General features: G+C 42.7%; 1 protein-coding gene across 3 annotated transcripts in view; it reads right to left on the reverse strand.

The window, feature by feature from the left end:
- Window positions 1–15250, reverse strand: part of LOC111234078 (atrial natriuretic peptide receptor 1-like) — a 72602-nt gene that overhangs the window by 29290 nt on the left and 28062 nt on the right. For 2 of the 3 annotated variants that reach the window (XM_022761993.1, XM_022761994.1), the window contains exons 3-5: window positions 9956–10143; window positions 6755–6868; window positions 3318–3453 (exon numbers count right to left, since the gene is read on the reverse strand). The exons of the other annotated variant lie outside the window; for it this stretch is intronic. In XM_022761993.1, the coding sequence (XP_022617714.1) occupies window positions 3318–3453; window positions 6755–6868; window positions 9956–10143 (438 nt within the window). The remainder of the gene's footprint in view (window positions 1–3317; window positions 3454–6754; window positions 6869–9955; window positions 10144–15250) is intronic. 3 annotated transcript variants of the gene reach the window in all.

The raw sequence follows: 15250 nt of genomic DNA on the forward strand, positions 1-15250 counted from the left end.
TCATGTTTTGTCACAAAATTTAGCTTCAAGCTCTTGACAATTAGCAAAAACCTACAGTACAACACCCGGGTTCAAACAGTGGTTAATGAATTACACCTATTCTGGTCCTGAAATCTCCTGATCTGCTTTAGAATCCGGCGACTTTTGACATTCAGCTTGATGGGAGTCATGGTGTCTAATTAACAACCTGAACAAGTAATGATGAAGAAAAACTCAAAGACTAAACTTAAGAAATTGAGTTAAATAAAAAAACTATTCATCACAATAACTTACAGATATCAGACGTGAAATATCATGTTTTTGTCACAAATTTAGCTTCAAGCTCTTGACAATTAGCAAAACCTACAGTACAACACCCCGGGTTCAAACAGTGGTTAATGAATTACACCTGATTCTGGTCCTGAATCTCCTGATCTGCTTTAGAATCGAGGCGACTTTTGACATTCAGCTTGATGGGAGTCATGGTGTCTAATTAACAACCTGAACAAGTAATGATGACACATTTCTGTGTGACATCAGTCAGGACTCACACTGTGTGACAGAAATAAACAGACAGACAATACTGTCTGTTCCTTCCATCCACCCGAGGCTCCATATTCTGCTTTTGTGTCTTTGTTTTCTCTTGACGCCGCCTTTCTACTTTCTTTTAAGCATTTTGAGGATTTAGCTTTTTTTCGTGTGAATACAAATTAGCTGAATTTATAAATGGACAGATGTGATCAGGGTTTGTAGAAAGTCTAAACTATGAATCGGGGGATAACAGATAGATAAAACATACAGTCTTAGCCCAGAATAAACGCTTCACAGGAGCTAGACACAGATGGAAATGAACCTCCTCTTACTCATCCATCCTCAGCCCTCAGTCGCTGCCACTTCACAAACTACATGAATAACTGTGAAATACAACACAATCACTGACAGAGATGACTCCTAAAAGCCAAGACAAACCAATGGGAGTACATGTTTTATGTGTGTATAATTCAAAGGACTGGTCGGATGCTACGACTCGATGTGTCGTTCCACATTCGTTGCTGATGTTGAGACCCAGCCGACGTTCACAGGAACTGGTTCCAGCAGCACCAGTCCCCGAACAGACTGAAGTCTCTGGGGTTTTGGTCAGATGACTGAACCCAGGTCTGTGTTTAACACAAGCTCAAGACATTTTCACGTTTTATTCTACAATGTAAAATACTTCAGTAAATACTCCAGCCCTGAAGCTTTTTTACGTCTCGGTTGCTAACGAGTGTCTGAATGAGACGTGGAGGTTGTCGGGGATGTTAAACACCGTCACGTTGAAGATGAAAACAGATCGACTCACCTGTCCACCTTTACAGTTAGAAACCAGTACATTCAGTTCACCATTCAAAACACTGCACACTATACACCACAAAAACCCATCAGCACACAGACCTCCAGACCAACGCACAACCATTAAAAACATCAGTTGTTACTGTGACTCACAGATTTATTTAATGCTCCTTTATTTCATATTTCAACACAAAGAAATCCTGATTGTCACGACAGCAGCTCAGACAGGTGACGCCTAGAATCACTGCTACTGGCCAAAAAACCTCTGGCTTAGCAGTGGGACGAATGTGGTTGAAAAGGAAAGTTCAGATTCGACCTTTCTCTCTGCAGCGTTTCACTGACTCCTCGGTCCTGACTGTATCTACATGTTGTTCGGCCTTTGAATCACCAGGTTCCCGCTGTGGCTTACTCTGCCTCTGTGTTTTTAACAGCTGCAGACAAATGAGCTTTGACTTCCTGCTGCGCTGATATCAGAGTAGAACATACTGTACATTCTTGAAAGGTTGCAAAGAAAACTGGCATCAGGTTGAGGGTGCAGCGTTACAGATATGAGCTGTAAGATAAGCGCTCCACAGAGGGGAAGTAACTGCACAATGAGACGGACAGAAGCCGACGACACCAGAGGGTCGGGTCTGAGGTTCAAGGTCCAGATTTATCAGAGACCTCAGAACCTCGGGTCAAAGTAATGTCAGATATTAAAGTGATGCTAAAAACTCTGATGTGAGAATTCATTATTATTAAATACAGACGCAGATTGTGAAAGTAAAAACTAGAGTCATATAAAATATTAACCATTTGTGTGAAGTCTTGAGTAATGGTTAAAAAGCATTTTCTAAGTCACACTGAATCTGAAATCTAAGTTTGTCCTTGAGTCCAGGGGAAAGTTTTTACCAAATTGTGAAGGGATTCCTTCAAGGCGTTACAGAGATATCACGTTCACTAGGCCAAAACTATGTTTTGTAAGATCACAGTGACCTTGACCTTTGGCCAACAAATCCTGATCAGTTCATCCTTGAGTCCAAGTGAATGTTTGTGCCAAACTGTAAGAAGTTCCGTCGAGGTGTTTCTGAGATGTTGTGTCCACGAGAAGGAGACAGACGGACAACCTGAAAACAAAATGGCTGCTGCTCTGAAGAAACTTAAATAAATAAAAACGATTGTGTTTTTGGGTTTAATCCAAATTAAACCCAAAAACAAAGTAAATGAAACTTCAGATGTTCAACATCCACATCACTGCTTTCTCACACCCAACAGTCTCACAGCAGGGACTCTACAACTCCAGCTGTGATGTCACTGACTGAGCTGTTTCCAGATGTGCAGCAGATGTGAAACCTCAAAGAACAGTTTCCAGCTCCATGTGAGTTCAGGTGGATTTACCCTCTGACACACAGAGACACTGGGACATGAACAACCAGCAAACAGAGAGCTAAACCTTTACTTTCTGCTTCTGTCACCACCTTGGAACCAGAACCTCCAGCTGACCCTCAGAGTCCAGCAGACGACCACCTGCAGGTCTTCAGACCGGATCACACCGGCGTTTATTAACAGCAAAATATCAAACCTAAATCTGTTCATTTCAATGGAATCTGTGGATTTGCTCACAGAGTTTTTGAACTTTGTGAATTCACGCCGGAGATCTACTGAAACCACCTCAACAGAACACGGAGGAAACTATCGTTCTACAAAACCCCAAGGACCAACATCTGGTTCCAGAGGTGAGGAGGACTCAATAAAACACACATCCATATTTCAAAAAGATAATTATAATGGTATCATGCTGCTCCTGATCACAGACCTGATACACTATATCAATAAAGTTGTATTCAGGAGTAAATTATTGACTGGTTAGCAGCTAAGCTACGTAGCTTGCTAACTCGTAGTTACATACTTTATGTTACCACCTTTCACACAAACTCAAGACACGGTCCAGCAGCTAATCCAGAAACAACAACCTGGACTTCCACACGACACACAGCTTCGTAAAAATCACGTAAAAACGTTTCACTGACCGTGAAAGGTTCGATTCCACATCCTCTTGGTGACGACTTTGCCCGGAGGTCGACCGCCGGACGCAGACATGCTCTCATTCAGAGCGTGGGTGTAGAGCATCAGACCGTCGTAGAAACCTCCGGCTATGATGTTCATCTAGCAGACAGACAGCAGAACACAGAACACACTTTATTCTTCTTTCTCTGTCATTCATTCACTTTCTCTGCAGCTCATACTTTTTTATTTTCTCTCATTTTCCCTTTGAAGATCTTGATCATCAGAAGAGCACACACACACAGAGACACACACAGAGACACACACAGAGACACACACAGAGACACACACAGAGACACACACACAGACACACACAGAGACACACACAGAGACACACACAGAGACACACACAGAGACACACACAGAGACACACACAGAGACACACACAGAGACACACACAGAGACACACACAGAGACACACACAGAGACACACACAGAGACACACACAGAGACACACACAGAGACACACACAGAGACACACACAGAGACACACACAGAGACACACAGAGAGACACACACAGAGACACACACAGACACACAGAGACACACACACACACACAGAGACACACAGAGACACACACAGAGAGACACACAGAGACACACAAACAGACACACACAGAGACACACACACAGAGACACACACAGAGACACACAGAGACACACAGAGACACACACAGAGACACACACACAGAGACACACACACAGAGACACACACAGAGACACACAGAGACACACACAGAGACACACAGAGACACACAGAGACACACAGAGACACACAGAGACACACACACACACAGACACAGAGACACACAGAGACACACAGAGAGACACACAGAGACACACACAGAGACACACACACAGAGACACACACAGACACACACAGAGACACACACAGAGACACACACAGAGACACACACACAGACACACACAGAGACACACAGACACACAGACACACACAGAGACACACAGAGACACACACAGAGACACACACAGAGACACACACAGACACACAGAACATCATGGTTCCCACTTCCTGCTTGGTGGTGAACACAGTTGACTGCTGCTGTTAAAGCCTCAAACTCACTGATTGCACTTTAATTGCATTTGAAACGAGGATCGTCACCAGCTGCTACTGCTGCCACTCCGTTACACTGGAAGAACCGAGCGCTTCACTTAGAGAGGATTATGCGTAATCATGAGTTGATTTTCCTCTGATAGCGGCCGCCTGTAATGATGGTGATCGGGGTGTTGCTGGAGAGTTTGAATAAACAGCAGGAACGTACTCTGGGCCTTTGATTCAGAGAGGATAAAGGATTGATTGATTTGGATTGAAAATCAACCTTCTGATCTGATATTCCCAAAAATCTCAACGTTCCCCGCAGTTCAGATCTGACCTCGTGACCTGAGCACAGCGATGGGTCTTTATCTGGCCGACGACACTGGGTAAACTCAGAGCTTAAATGATCTATATTCTCCGGCCTGGAGCTGTGAGAGAACAGCATGAAGCTCCGGTTAATGGTTTAAAAATAAACGGCTGGAAATGACATGCTGGTCGATCGTCTGAATAGGTTTCATGAGGACGGTCTGGAGAGACGGACGAGAGACAGAAAAACACCAGAACACAGAAAACAAACCACGACAACCAGAAACAGATTCTTCTCATGACTTTCTCCAAAGAGGAAAACTAAATAAAGGAGAGAGGGCTTCTTTCAGGGCGAGAAACAGCGTCTGATGAATATCACACTGCACAGAGGTCAAAGGTCGGCAATAAAAGTAAAGTGCCTCATAAAGTGTGACATCATGTCATTTTTTGTCTTTACAGCCATCTGCGTTTCTTTTCTCCTTTTTGTTGTATGCTGTTACTCCACGTGTGTGTGTGTGTGTGTGTGTGTGTGTGTGTGTGTGTGTGTGTGTGTGTGTGTGTGTGTGTGTGTGCGTTTGCGTGTGTGTGAACTACATTAGTGTCCCTCAGCTGTCTGTCTGCTGCTGATTAGCTGGCTTCACAGAGCTGCCAGACAACCTGCCAACTTAACACACACACATATGGTGGCTGATAAGGGACAAACTGCAGCCCCCTGATACGTTTGGACGCCTCGCAGCATCAGGGGAAGTGACTGCAGTTCACATGTAGCAGCTTGGACGCAGCACAGAGACGACACACAGGAGGAACCTGCTGATTCAATCCATCAAAAGGAAAAAGAAACGCAGGAGTCATCCTGGAAGGTGACCGTTTCTTGAGTGATCCAATAAAAATATAACATATTTCAGGTAAAACACTCAGAGAAACCAAGTCCTGCAAGGTTTGGATGGCGGGCTCGGTGACTGCTTTGTTGTGTATATATGTGAGCTGAGCACATGTTCATTGGCGCATCTGGCCCCTGGTTTCTGTGTGTTGTTTCAAAGCTTAGACTTTAAACTGTCAGTAATGTGTTTGACATTTCACACACACGTACGCACGCAGGCACGAACGCACGCACACACACACACACACACACACACACACACACACACACACACACACACACACACACCTCGTCTGTCAGGGCTCTATCAGAGGAGCTGTGAGGTTTAAACATGTCTGAACTCAGAGACCTGCTGTCTGTAGAAAAAACCACAGGTGAACACAGTGTTGTTTATATGTAACATAATAATAATAATAATAATAATAATAATAATAATAATAATAATAATAATAATAAAGTGTCTGTGCTGATGTGGTTGATGAAAGGACTGGACCTGTGATGGAGCTGCTTGAAGATGTGATGTCGAACACTGTGAGTGTCCCGTGACTTTTACTTCACAACCCCTCACACTGATGAATCCAGCTGTTAAATATTTCCCACCTGCTCTTTGTGTTTAACACAGTAAAATGTGAACAATGGAGAACGATGCGTCTCACCTCCTCTGCAGGGTTTTATTGTGAAGGGCTGTTATTATTTTACGGCCTGTCGTCTTTACTCCAGGTGATAACATCAGCAGCAGTTAGCAGCATCTCTGCCTCTGTGTGCGTGTGTGTGTGTATGTGTGTGTGTGTGTGTGTGTGTGTGTGTGTGTGTGACAGTGATAGGATAAGATCAGCAGACTGAATTAGCTTCTCTACACTGAGCCGTCTCGGTCCAGCTGCTCTCACGGTGCTAATTACTCATTTGCATAACAATGTCTTTTTTTTTCATCTGTACATTGTTGATATTTTCCCCTGTTGAAATGATCAGGTTCGTTATTGTTAATGACCCAATTTCCTCTGTTTTTATTGAACCATATTTGTCTTTGTCCACCAAGGAACACAGATATTATATAGTATATATTCATCTCATGGCACCTTTAAATGTGCGTCCAGACCACACACACACACACGCACACGCACACGCACACGCACACACACACACACACACACACTTCTCACCAGCGTGTCTCCGATGGTGTAGTTGAACATTTTCTTGGCGTCCGTCTTCAGGTTGCTGACGAACTGTCTGTACTCGCGGTTCTGAGGCTCTCGGTACGTCAGGATCTTCACACTCTGAAAACAGGAAGTGGAGGATTTCAAAACAATAACCTGGGTTTTATAAACTTATATAATGTAAGTCTGTAAGTTTTCCATTCTGAACAAGTTAACATGTTGTTCATCATGAATGTTGAATTAAATGAACAGAGTTAAATGAGAGGAAAAAGTGCTTTGGAAGGGAAACAGGAAGTGTTTGTTGCTCTGAAGCAGGTGGTTGATATTATCATCAGCTCAAACCTGATGCTCCGTTTGATTATAAATCTAGAACTTTTTGCCTGATGATGATGATGATGATGATGATGAAGAGATACATATCTGCATTTACACAACACTTATGAGGAACTTGTAGGTTATTTATTTTATCCTCATTTTATTCTTCAGTCACTGTATTTTAGAGGTAACATTGTTTTTAGAGCGGCAGCAAATGTTTCAGGTTTACTTTAGATGAAGCGTGGAACCCGTTGTTGTTATTATCGTTGTTCGTAGTTTTACTGTTGTTTGTATTTGAGGTGATTTTCTTCTTCGTGGTTTTGTATTGATGTCATGTTTACTTGAGTGGGACCGCAGCAGCAGCAGCTCTACCTCATTAGTGGCTGATGAGGATCCAAACAAATAAAATGAATAAATAAATATTTTTGAGATGGTTACTGTGTCATATGAGGCCCTGAACACTGACCAATCACAGCACGGCATTCGTCTCGACTTCTACCACTAGTGGTGAAGGTGGACTCCGTCTTTTTCCTGTGACATTATCACTTTATTAGACCTTTTTATTCTTTTAATGAAATGAGGCAGATCGTTACACTTTACTCATCTTGGTAAAACTTGTACTTTGTCTTGTTTTCGTCTTGTATTGTCAGTGGAAAGAATGACAACAAACTCTAGGGGAAAAAGATTAAGACGTATTAGTCTTTCTTTTCCATGAGGCTTCATCAGCTCGTTTGTTCACCTGTCGGGTCAGGTGGTTACCACGGTGATATCCTGCCGCACTGATGACTAACTGAAGTAATTATTATTATCTATATTCCCTCGGTATTCCTTCACAGAATCTTTGAGTGGTGGACAGAAAGATGAATGTCTGTCATCAACAGTTCAGCACAGAAAAGCAGTGAAGCCAGGTGCTAATTTGATAACGCTCTTATTTTGGAAGCATTAATTAACAAAATCATGTTTTTTATAAATTGATCAACACTAAAAGAAGAAAATGCTTGAACACCAGTGAATCCTTCCCTTTAAACTTTTTCATTTAGTTGAATTTAGTCTGAAAAAAGTTCACACCACAATTTTGTATCAATGATTAACATTGATGAGGAAGCAGCTAATTAATAAAAAAGGATCCATGATGAATTTGGAGAGCGTCAGTGATCCCCCTGCAGTCTGAGAACCAGTCAATTAAATGAAGTCGGTTTGGAAGTGTTTGATTTCCCTTCAGTCTCATCGCCGAGCTCAGAGTCAGCTGTTAATTGAAATAATTAAAAGGAAAATTAGAATGAAAACGAGTTTGTCTGGAGAGAATCAGTCAAACTGCGAGAAAGCAGCTGAACCAGCTGTTTCCTGTCCAAACACTCTCATGTTGTGTGAGTGCAGCTCCTCTGTTGTCTTTGGTCTCGGTGAGCGCTCATCCACGCCACAGCGCCGCAGCCCCTCCTTCCACTTATTACATCTGTGTTTACCCAGACGGGCGGCGCTTCACCTGGCTGCACTCTCACTCGCCTCCACCTGCTGCAGCTAACTATTGAGTTAGTCTAAATATGAGGACACTGCATTTTATCACAGAGTGAGATTTGAAGAGTTTTGAGTCATTGCACCGTCGAGTGTTGAGTCGTGATGATTTCTGATTTACCTCTGAACCTCGAGTCAGTTTGGTGTCACCTCAAGAAACATGTCTATAAAAATCTGCTGTGATAGTTCTGAATGTGTGTGAAGTGTTTTCCTGTCGCTCTCTGTGCAGCTGCAGGGAGAAAATTAAAGTCCTCATAACAAAAAGAGAAAGAAAGAAAGACGGAGAGGAGGAGGAGGAAAACAAATACAATTTGTCATCTGCTCGACACGGATCTTTAACACCTCAGAAAAACAGAAGCAGACAATAATTTCTCTGGGGAGCGGATTCTGTGTGTGTGTGTGTGTGTGTGTGTGTGTGTGTGTGTGTGTGTGTGTGTGTGTGTGTATGTGTGTGTGTATGTGTGTGTATAGAAGGGTCAGTAAAGAATAAAGCCAATTTTGAGTATAAAAGAGATGGAGATGAAGGAGGAGAGGGGTCTGGGAAATCAGGTTCTGTAACCGGCTGACGTCAGACTCTCAGATGCTACAGAGCTGACAGGTGGGAGGAGGAGTTTGGGGGTACTGTGTGTTTAGCAACACACAGTACTGGTTATAACAGAGTTCACACTCGCTGTGATTTAGAATAAGACGGAGATCAGTGGTGGGACAATGTGATGGATGAAAAAATATCTGCTGTTACACAATCAGTGATAAAATGAAATGAATGAATGTTTAAGCAGTTAAAGTCTGTGCGTCACATCGAGCTCATGTTCAGTTTCAGACCAACAAAAGGAAGAAACGACATCACACAGACGCTGCAGAGGAGAGACTGCTGGAGGACGTCTGCAGACAATTTCTGATAATATAGAACTAATGAAAAATGTGACCTGTAGTGTTAAGACTAGAAAAGTGCTGTAAATGATCCTTTAAACAAGTTTATTATTATTATCATTATTATATAAATGCAGTCAGCGTCTTTAGAACAGAACATACGACTCACGTGAGAGCTTCCTGATCTGGACCTGGTTCAGACCGGTTTAGACCTTAAATATCTGTTTATTTTTCTTGTTGAGAGCGAGATGAGAAGATGGATATCAACCTCATGATTGTGCAATAATATGAAGTTGGAGTTGGAGGTGGTTAGCTTAGATTAGTTTGGCATAAAGACTGGAAGCAGAGGGAAACAGCTAGTGTGGCTCTGATCAAAAATCCACCTAGCAGCGTCTCTAAAGCTGGAAATGTGAAACATGAAATGTTGAAATGTTGAACTATTCCTTTAAACAAGGCGGGATGGAAACAGCGTCCAGAGTCAAAGAGTGTGTTTGGAGATAAACGCCGTACCTGGAAGGCCTCCTTAGCGATGGCGTCATCCTCGTCTCCACGCGCCCACGGCTGTCTGTTCTTGGAGTTCAGGCTGTCTCCGAACACGTCGATGTAGAAGAAGACGTACTGCTCGTGAGGAAGATCGGCCTGCCGGAACTGAACCATCAGCTTCCTGAAGACGTCAGGGGAGCAGCAGACAAACAGCACTGTGACAGAAGAGACGCAGGAGGCCGGAGTCAGTCAGGTCAGGAAGACACTGTAGTGGTTAGTGATGACATTTAAACTCATTCATCTTATAACTTCACAGTTTATGTTTTAGCGGACTGGTCACTGCAGCTGTTTCAACACTTGAACTGGCTCAAAACATCTGGAGGTCAGAGGTCACTGAAGTGAAAGGAGAAGTCTGTAGAATACACAGTAAATACTACTCAGCTGATTTTTGAGTGTGATGTCCATGGACTTTATTTTCCACAGTGAAAGGAAATATTCAAATGAATAGTGAGAAAAAATAAGTTCAAATATAAGTAAACGCTGCAGATAAAGCAGTACTGCAGTGATGGGTTTGTAGTATATAAAGTATAGAATGTTGCATGAATTTGGGACAGAGCTAACTGCTCTGATAATCATTCAGCTTTAATTTTCAGTTGTCATCTGACACAAGCTTTGACACAGCACAACAAAGCACTTCACAATACTGTGACAAGATTTGACGTCTGGGTAAAACTAAGAGTAACCTCTTTAATGAGTGAGTGCAGATCTAACGTGGAGCACAGAGAAGACACAACAAAAACAAAGTGTCACTCTCCTAACATGACGTTTTACATGACACCTAAAACACAAAGCTGCAAAAAAAAGACTGACTGACTGAGTGAAGAATAAATTCAACTTGTGAGAAGCTTTCCACCAAGCCGTTTTCCTTTTTCTGAACCTGTTAAACCGACAGATTGGCAAACTCCTCACTCACACCTCAACCCAGAGCAGCAGTATGGCGGCTTTCAAGCTGTCGTGTCTACAATCAGAGCAAATCAGGAGCAAATATTTGTGTCGCTGCTTTAATTTTCTGATTCCTCTGCTGTGACATGAGTCCTCAGTGAGCTTGGGAAAGCTTCAGTATCAGTAAGGTGAGAAGAGGAAACAATAATCAATAAGGTGGAGGTGGTGACCCTGCACTGTGGTCTATACAAGCCACCCACGGTGACTCAGACAGCTGCCACCTCCACCACCGCTGGGCGCACTGACTCATCTGTCGGTGGGAGATCAATGGGATTTATCACAGACGAGTGTGTGTGTTGTGTTCTTCTCTAAGAGCATCAGCTGTTCACCTCAGTAGTTACGCTGAGAAAAATCCATAACGCTAAGCTAACATTCAGCTAACATTCCGCTAATATTCAGCTAACACTCAGGTTGCACTCGGCTAACATTCAGGTAACATTCAGCTAACACTCGGCTAATATTCAGCTAACATTCAGCTAACACTCGGCTAATATTCAGCTAACACTCAGGTTGCACTCGGCTAACATTCAGCTAACATTCCACTAACACTCAGGTTGCACTCGGCTAACATTCAGGTTACTCAGGAGCTTTTTTCAGACTATTTTTTATTTTTCTCAGTTGAAAAACAATCTTTGAGCTTTGACTGAAAAATGATCTGTCCGTGATTTTAAATGTAAGATTAGTTTCCACAGTTATTCTTGTGGTACTGCAGTTTAAGTGGAGATTAATTAAACTAGACTGTGTTACCTTATGATGATGAAGTAGTTATAATAAAAATTAGCGCAGACTTGGGGCGTTTTGGTCACGAGGGATTTTAGATGGGACCTCCTTTTCTACTGTTTATTTCCAAATAAAGAAAAAAATAACCCAAAAAGTTCAGTGTGTGGTGACTTTTCCTGGTAGACAAGCGGGGCCAGAATCCTGCATTTACCTGCCTCAGTGTTGTTAATCTTTCCTGGCTCATTGTCTGGACTGGAGCTGGGAAGCTCAGGGGAGACGCGGGAACTTGGGTCTTGAGGAGTCGTAACATTTATTTACTGACAAACAGCCTAAAATCAACATACACCCCACTGTACGTCCACAGCTATACTGCTAACTAGCTAGCTAACTCTCTGCGTCAGTCGCCGGCATCTCTGTCTCTCCCGCTACGCACCCAACCTACGTACCGATCTATTCCTGAAAGGAGCTGCGCAACTTCTGAAACAATATTCTGCCTCAAACTTACTGCAGATCTCACAATAAATCAGTATCATATGCTCATTTATATGCTACTGCTGTCTCTTAACAGTTAACGCGGAAGTTAGTACCCACAATCGTCTGCGCATGCGTATAATGCAATATCCTAATTTATCTCAATGAGCATGCGCAAACCTCCTGCTGTCCTTTCAGGTTACATTCAGGTGACTTCATTCAGACTGTATTTTTACATTTTTCTCAGTTTGACACATTCACTGAATTTTTAGTAAAACACTATTTGATGTTTTGCAGCTACAGTAGAAATTAATTACACTAAACTGTTTTAACAAAATTATTGTTAAGACTTTGAGCTTGTCTTTGTCTCAAGGGATTAACCTTTGTTCCCAACCCTGTGTCACATTTCTACTGTCCATTAACAAATAAAGGCAAAACACCCCAAATAGTTCATTCTAATATGGTGCAGGCTGTGTTTAGTGTGATGGATGGCACTACTCAACTAAGATTTTTATTTCAGACAGAAATGAATAGAAACCAAAAATCAGTAGTATGGTTTGTACAAAGATGAACTGTCTGTGCGTTTTACTGGTAAAGAGATTAAATCATTCGTATTTTTAAAATGATATAAAGAATCATTTTTGCAAACCTAGGTTCTGTTCATTTAATACATTTTGTCTTACAGATTAATCCGCTTCTGTAGTTTTAGATCTGGTTCTTGTTTCTTGGGGGGGGGGAGTCAAAACTCATCTTTTCCCTCCTAGATTCACCGTCAGGTATTATTACATTTTTAACCATGTAACTGTATTTTTGCCTCTGTGTGTGTGTGTGTGTGTGTGTGTGTGTGTGTGTGTGTGTGTCCATCCTCATGCCTCTAAACCTGCACCTCACCCAGTTCAATTCAATCTTTAAAGTGTGCACAGATTCTACAGTTAAAAATATCATTAAACACATTTAGTGGGGAGTGAGTGAAGGTCAGTGTGTGTTAGAAATCAGTCTCAGTAACGCAGATAGTTTCAGTGTTTGTGTATCAACACACACTCCGCTGTGCTTCTTGGATGCTGAGCATCCAGACTTTATTGGCTTCCTCTCAGATCTGAGTCTCGATGTCGGAGCCTCAGGAAGTCTCCAGAGGCGTGATGACATTCCTCCGGCCTGCTGTTCCTGTCCCACCGCCTCTATTGTTTCAGGCTTTAATAACCTCTGAGCAGGAAGTGAACGGTGAAACCACAGAAACCACGCAGGGCTAAAAGCTTTCCTCCGATTCCGGTCTTGCGAGGAGTTCAACGGGCCGGTGGAATCGAAGCGCTGCACTTTAAACGCTCCTCTGTGAGCGACCGCCAAAAAACACTGATCTAAAAATACTCTGCTCCTCTCCCATTCTTATTTCTTTACTCACACTATTCACTCAGAGAAGGTTCCCTCTTCATATTATTCATATGTTCTACTGCACAGCTCCACACACACACACCTGGAGGTTAAAGGTCACGTTGCTGCCCTCTGAGCGGTGACTCTGTGCTGACCTGACTAATGACTGAATCATTCACAGTGCAGCTGTAATGTCACTTCGTCTCACGAGCAAAACTGTAAATACATAATTACACAGGCGCCTGTTACATCACCATGGCAACTGGGAGCGATCACAGGGAAGCTGGGGTGGGGTGAAAACATCAGGAGATTAGTGACATTATGTATGCGTATATTTGCATATGTATATGTGTGTAGGTGTATGCATATATGTATATCATTTTATTGCTTTTTTTTCTTTATTTCATTATCAATTTATTCTATTAATTCTAACAATGATTATATTGTATTTTATTGCTCATCTAACAGGAGCTGCAGAGAGAGAGACGCTCGACAGACACGTCCAAGAACCAGGAGCTTACCATTAGCTGCATACCACTTTTTATTTTCTATTTATTTTATTTGTGTATTTGATCGGGACAATGATGATAATGAACATTAGTACAAAATAAACAATGCTCATTTACGTCCCCAGTCCGGCAGCTAACACAACACACTACTGCAAATATAAAATACACAGATCGTTTTAGTGGGATTCATGATGGAACTTCCACAGTGAGGAAGCTGCTCTGTCACAGTTTAGTCTGACAAGACTTACATTATTATTTCTTTCTTTCATTTTCCCTTTTTTCTCTGGATTGTTTTAATGTTCTTTATTTAGCAACAGAATAAACACAGCAGATTAAAACCATGTTTGTGTTTGTCATCAGTTTGTCTTCTTCATGTAAAAGTGAAACATGTTTATACTGCTTGCTACCTAACGTGTTCCTTGTTCCTGTGTTCCTGTGTGTTCTACGTGGAGGACGCTGACTTGTTACTTTAGAACCTGTCAGCTTTGGGCTTTAGGCTTCATACATGATATGATGCACATGACGCGTAAAGGTTTTAGGCCTTTTAGATGTTTAGATTCTTCTCCATTGTCAGTCTCATCAGGAGGCGTCTGATTGGTCCAGATTCATCCTGCAGCAGGACGAGTCCAAACACACAACCAGAGTCAAGAAGAACTGTCTTCAGAGACCAGAAGAACCAGGACTCCTCCAGCAGGTGGTCTGGTCCCCACAGAGACCTGGTCTCAGCATCCTGGGTCAGTCTGGATCACATGAAGAGCCTGAAGAACTGAGGCAGGTTCTCCGAGGTGCAGGAACAACCCACCAGAACCGGCAGAACTGGAGCTGGTTGAAAGGCAAAGGGCTGGGGGGGGGGTGGGGGTGTCGACACGATGATGTGACAGGCGAGTCGTTAGTTTGCTGCTGCGTCAGGTCGACTGTGGATCAGAGGTCAAAGTGCAGACACGACCCTAAAAACCAGGAAGAGCATAGACGTCGTCCTACAGGAGGAAGCTGGAACAGAGCGGACCACCCCTGACCTCTGACCCCGGCACACTTCCTGACTCGCACAGATGTGCTGAGATGAAAGGCGACCAGCCTCCATTCCTCACTGTACTTTCCACAGACAGTGTGACAGCTCACAGATGAAAGCGTTTTTGTTTCACTCTTAAAAAACATCAGATCTGCAGAAAGTAGAGACGAGATTAACGTCATCCACAAAGTGCAGGAAAAACCTAAAGACATAAACTTTCTACTGTCATTAACTTTCTGTCTC

Source organism: Seriola dumerili, unplaced genomic scaffold (genome assembly GCF_002260705.1).
Source record: "Seriola dumerili isolate Sdu_G_001 unplaced genomic scaffold, Sdu_1.0 BDQW01000435.1, whole genome shotgun sequence".
Lineage (NCBI taxonomy): Eukaryota > Metazoa > Chordata > Actinopteri > Carangiformes > Carangidae > Seriola > Seriola dumerili.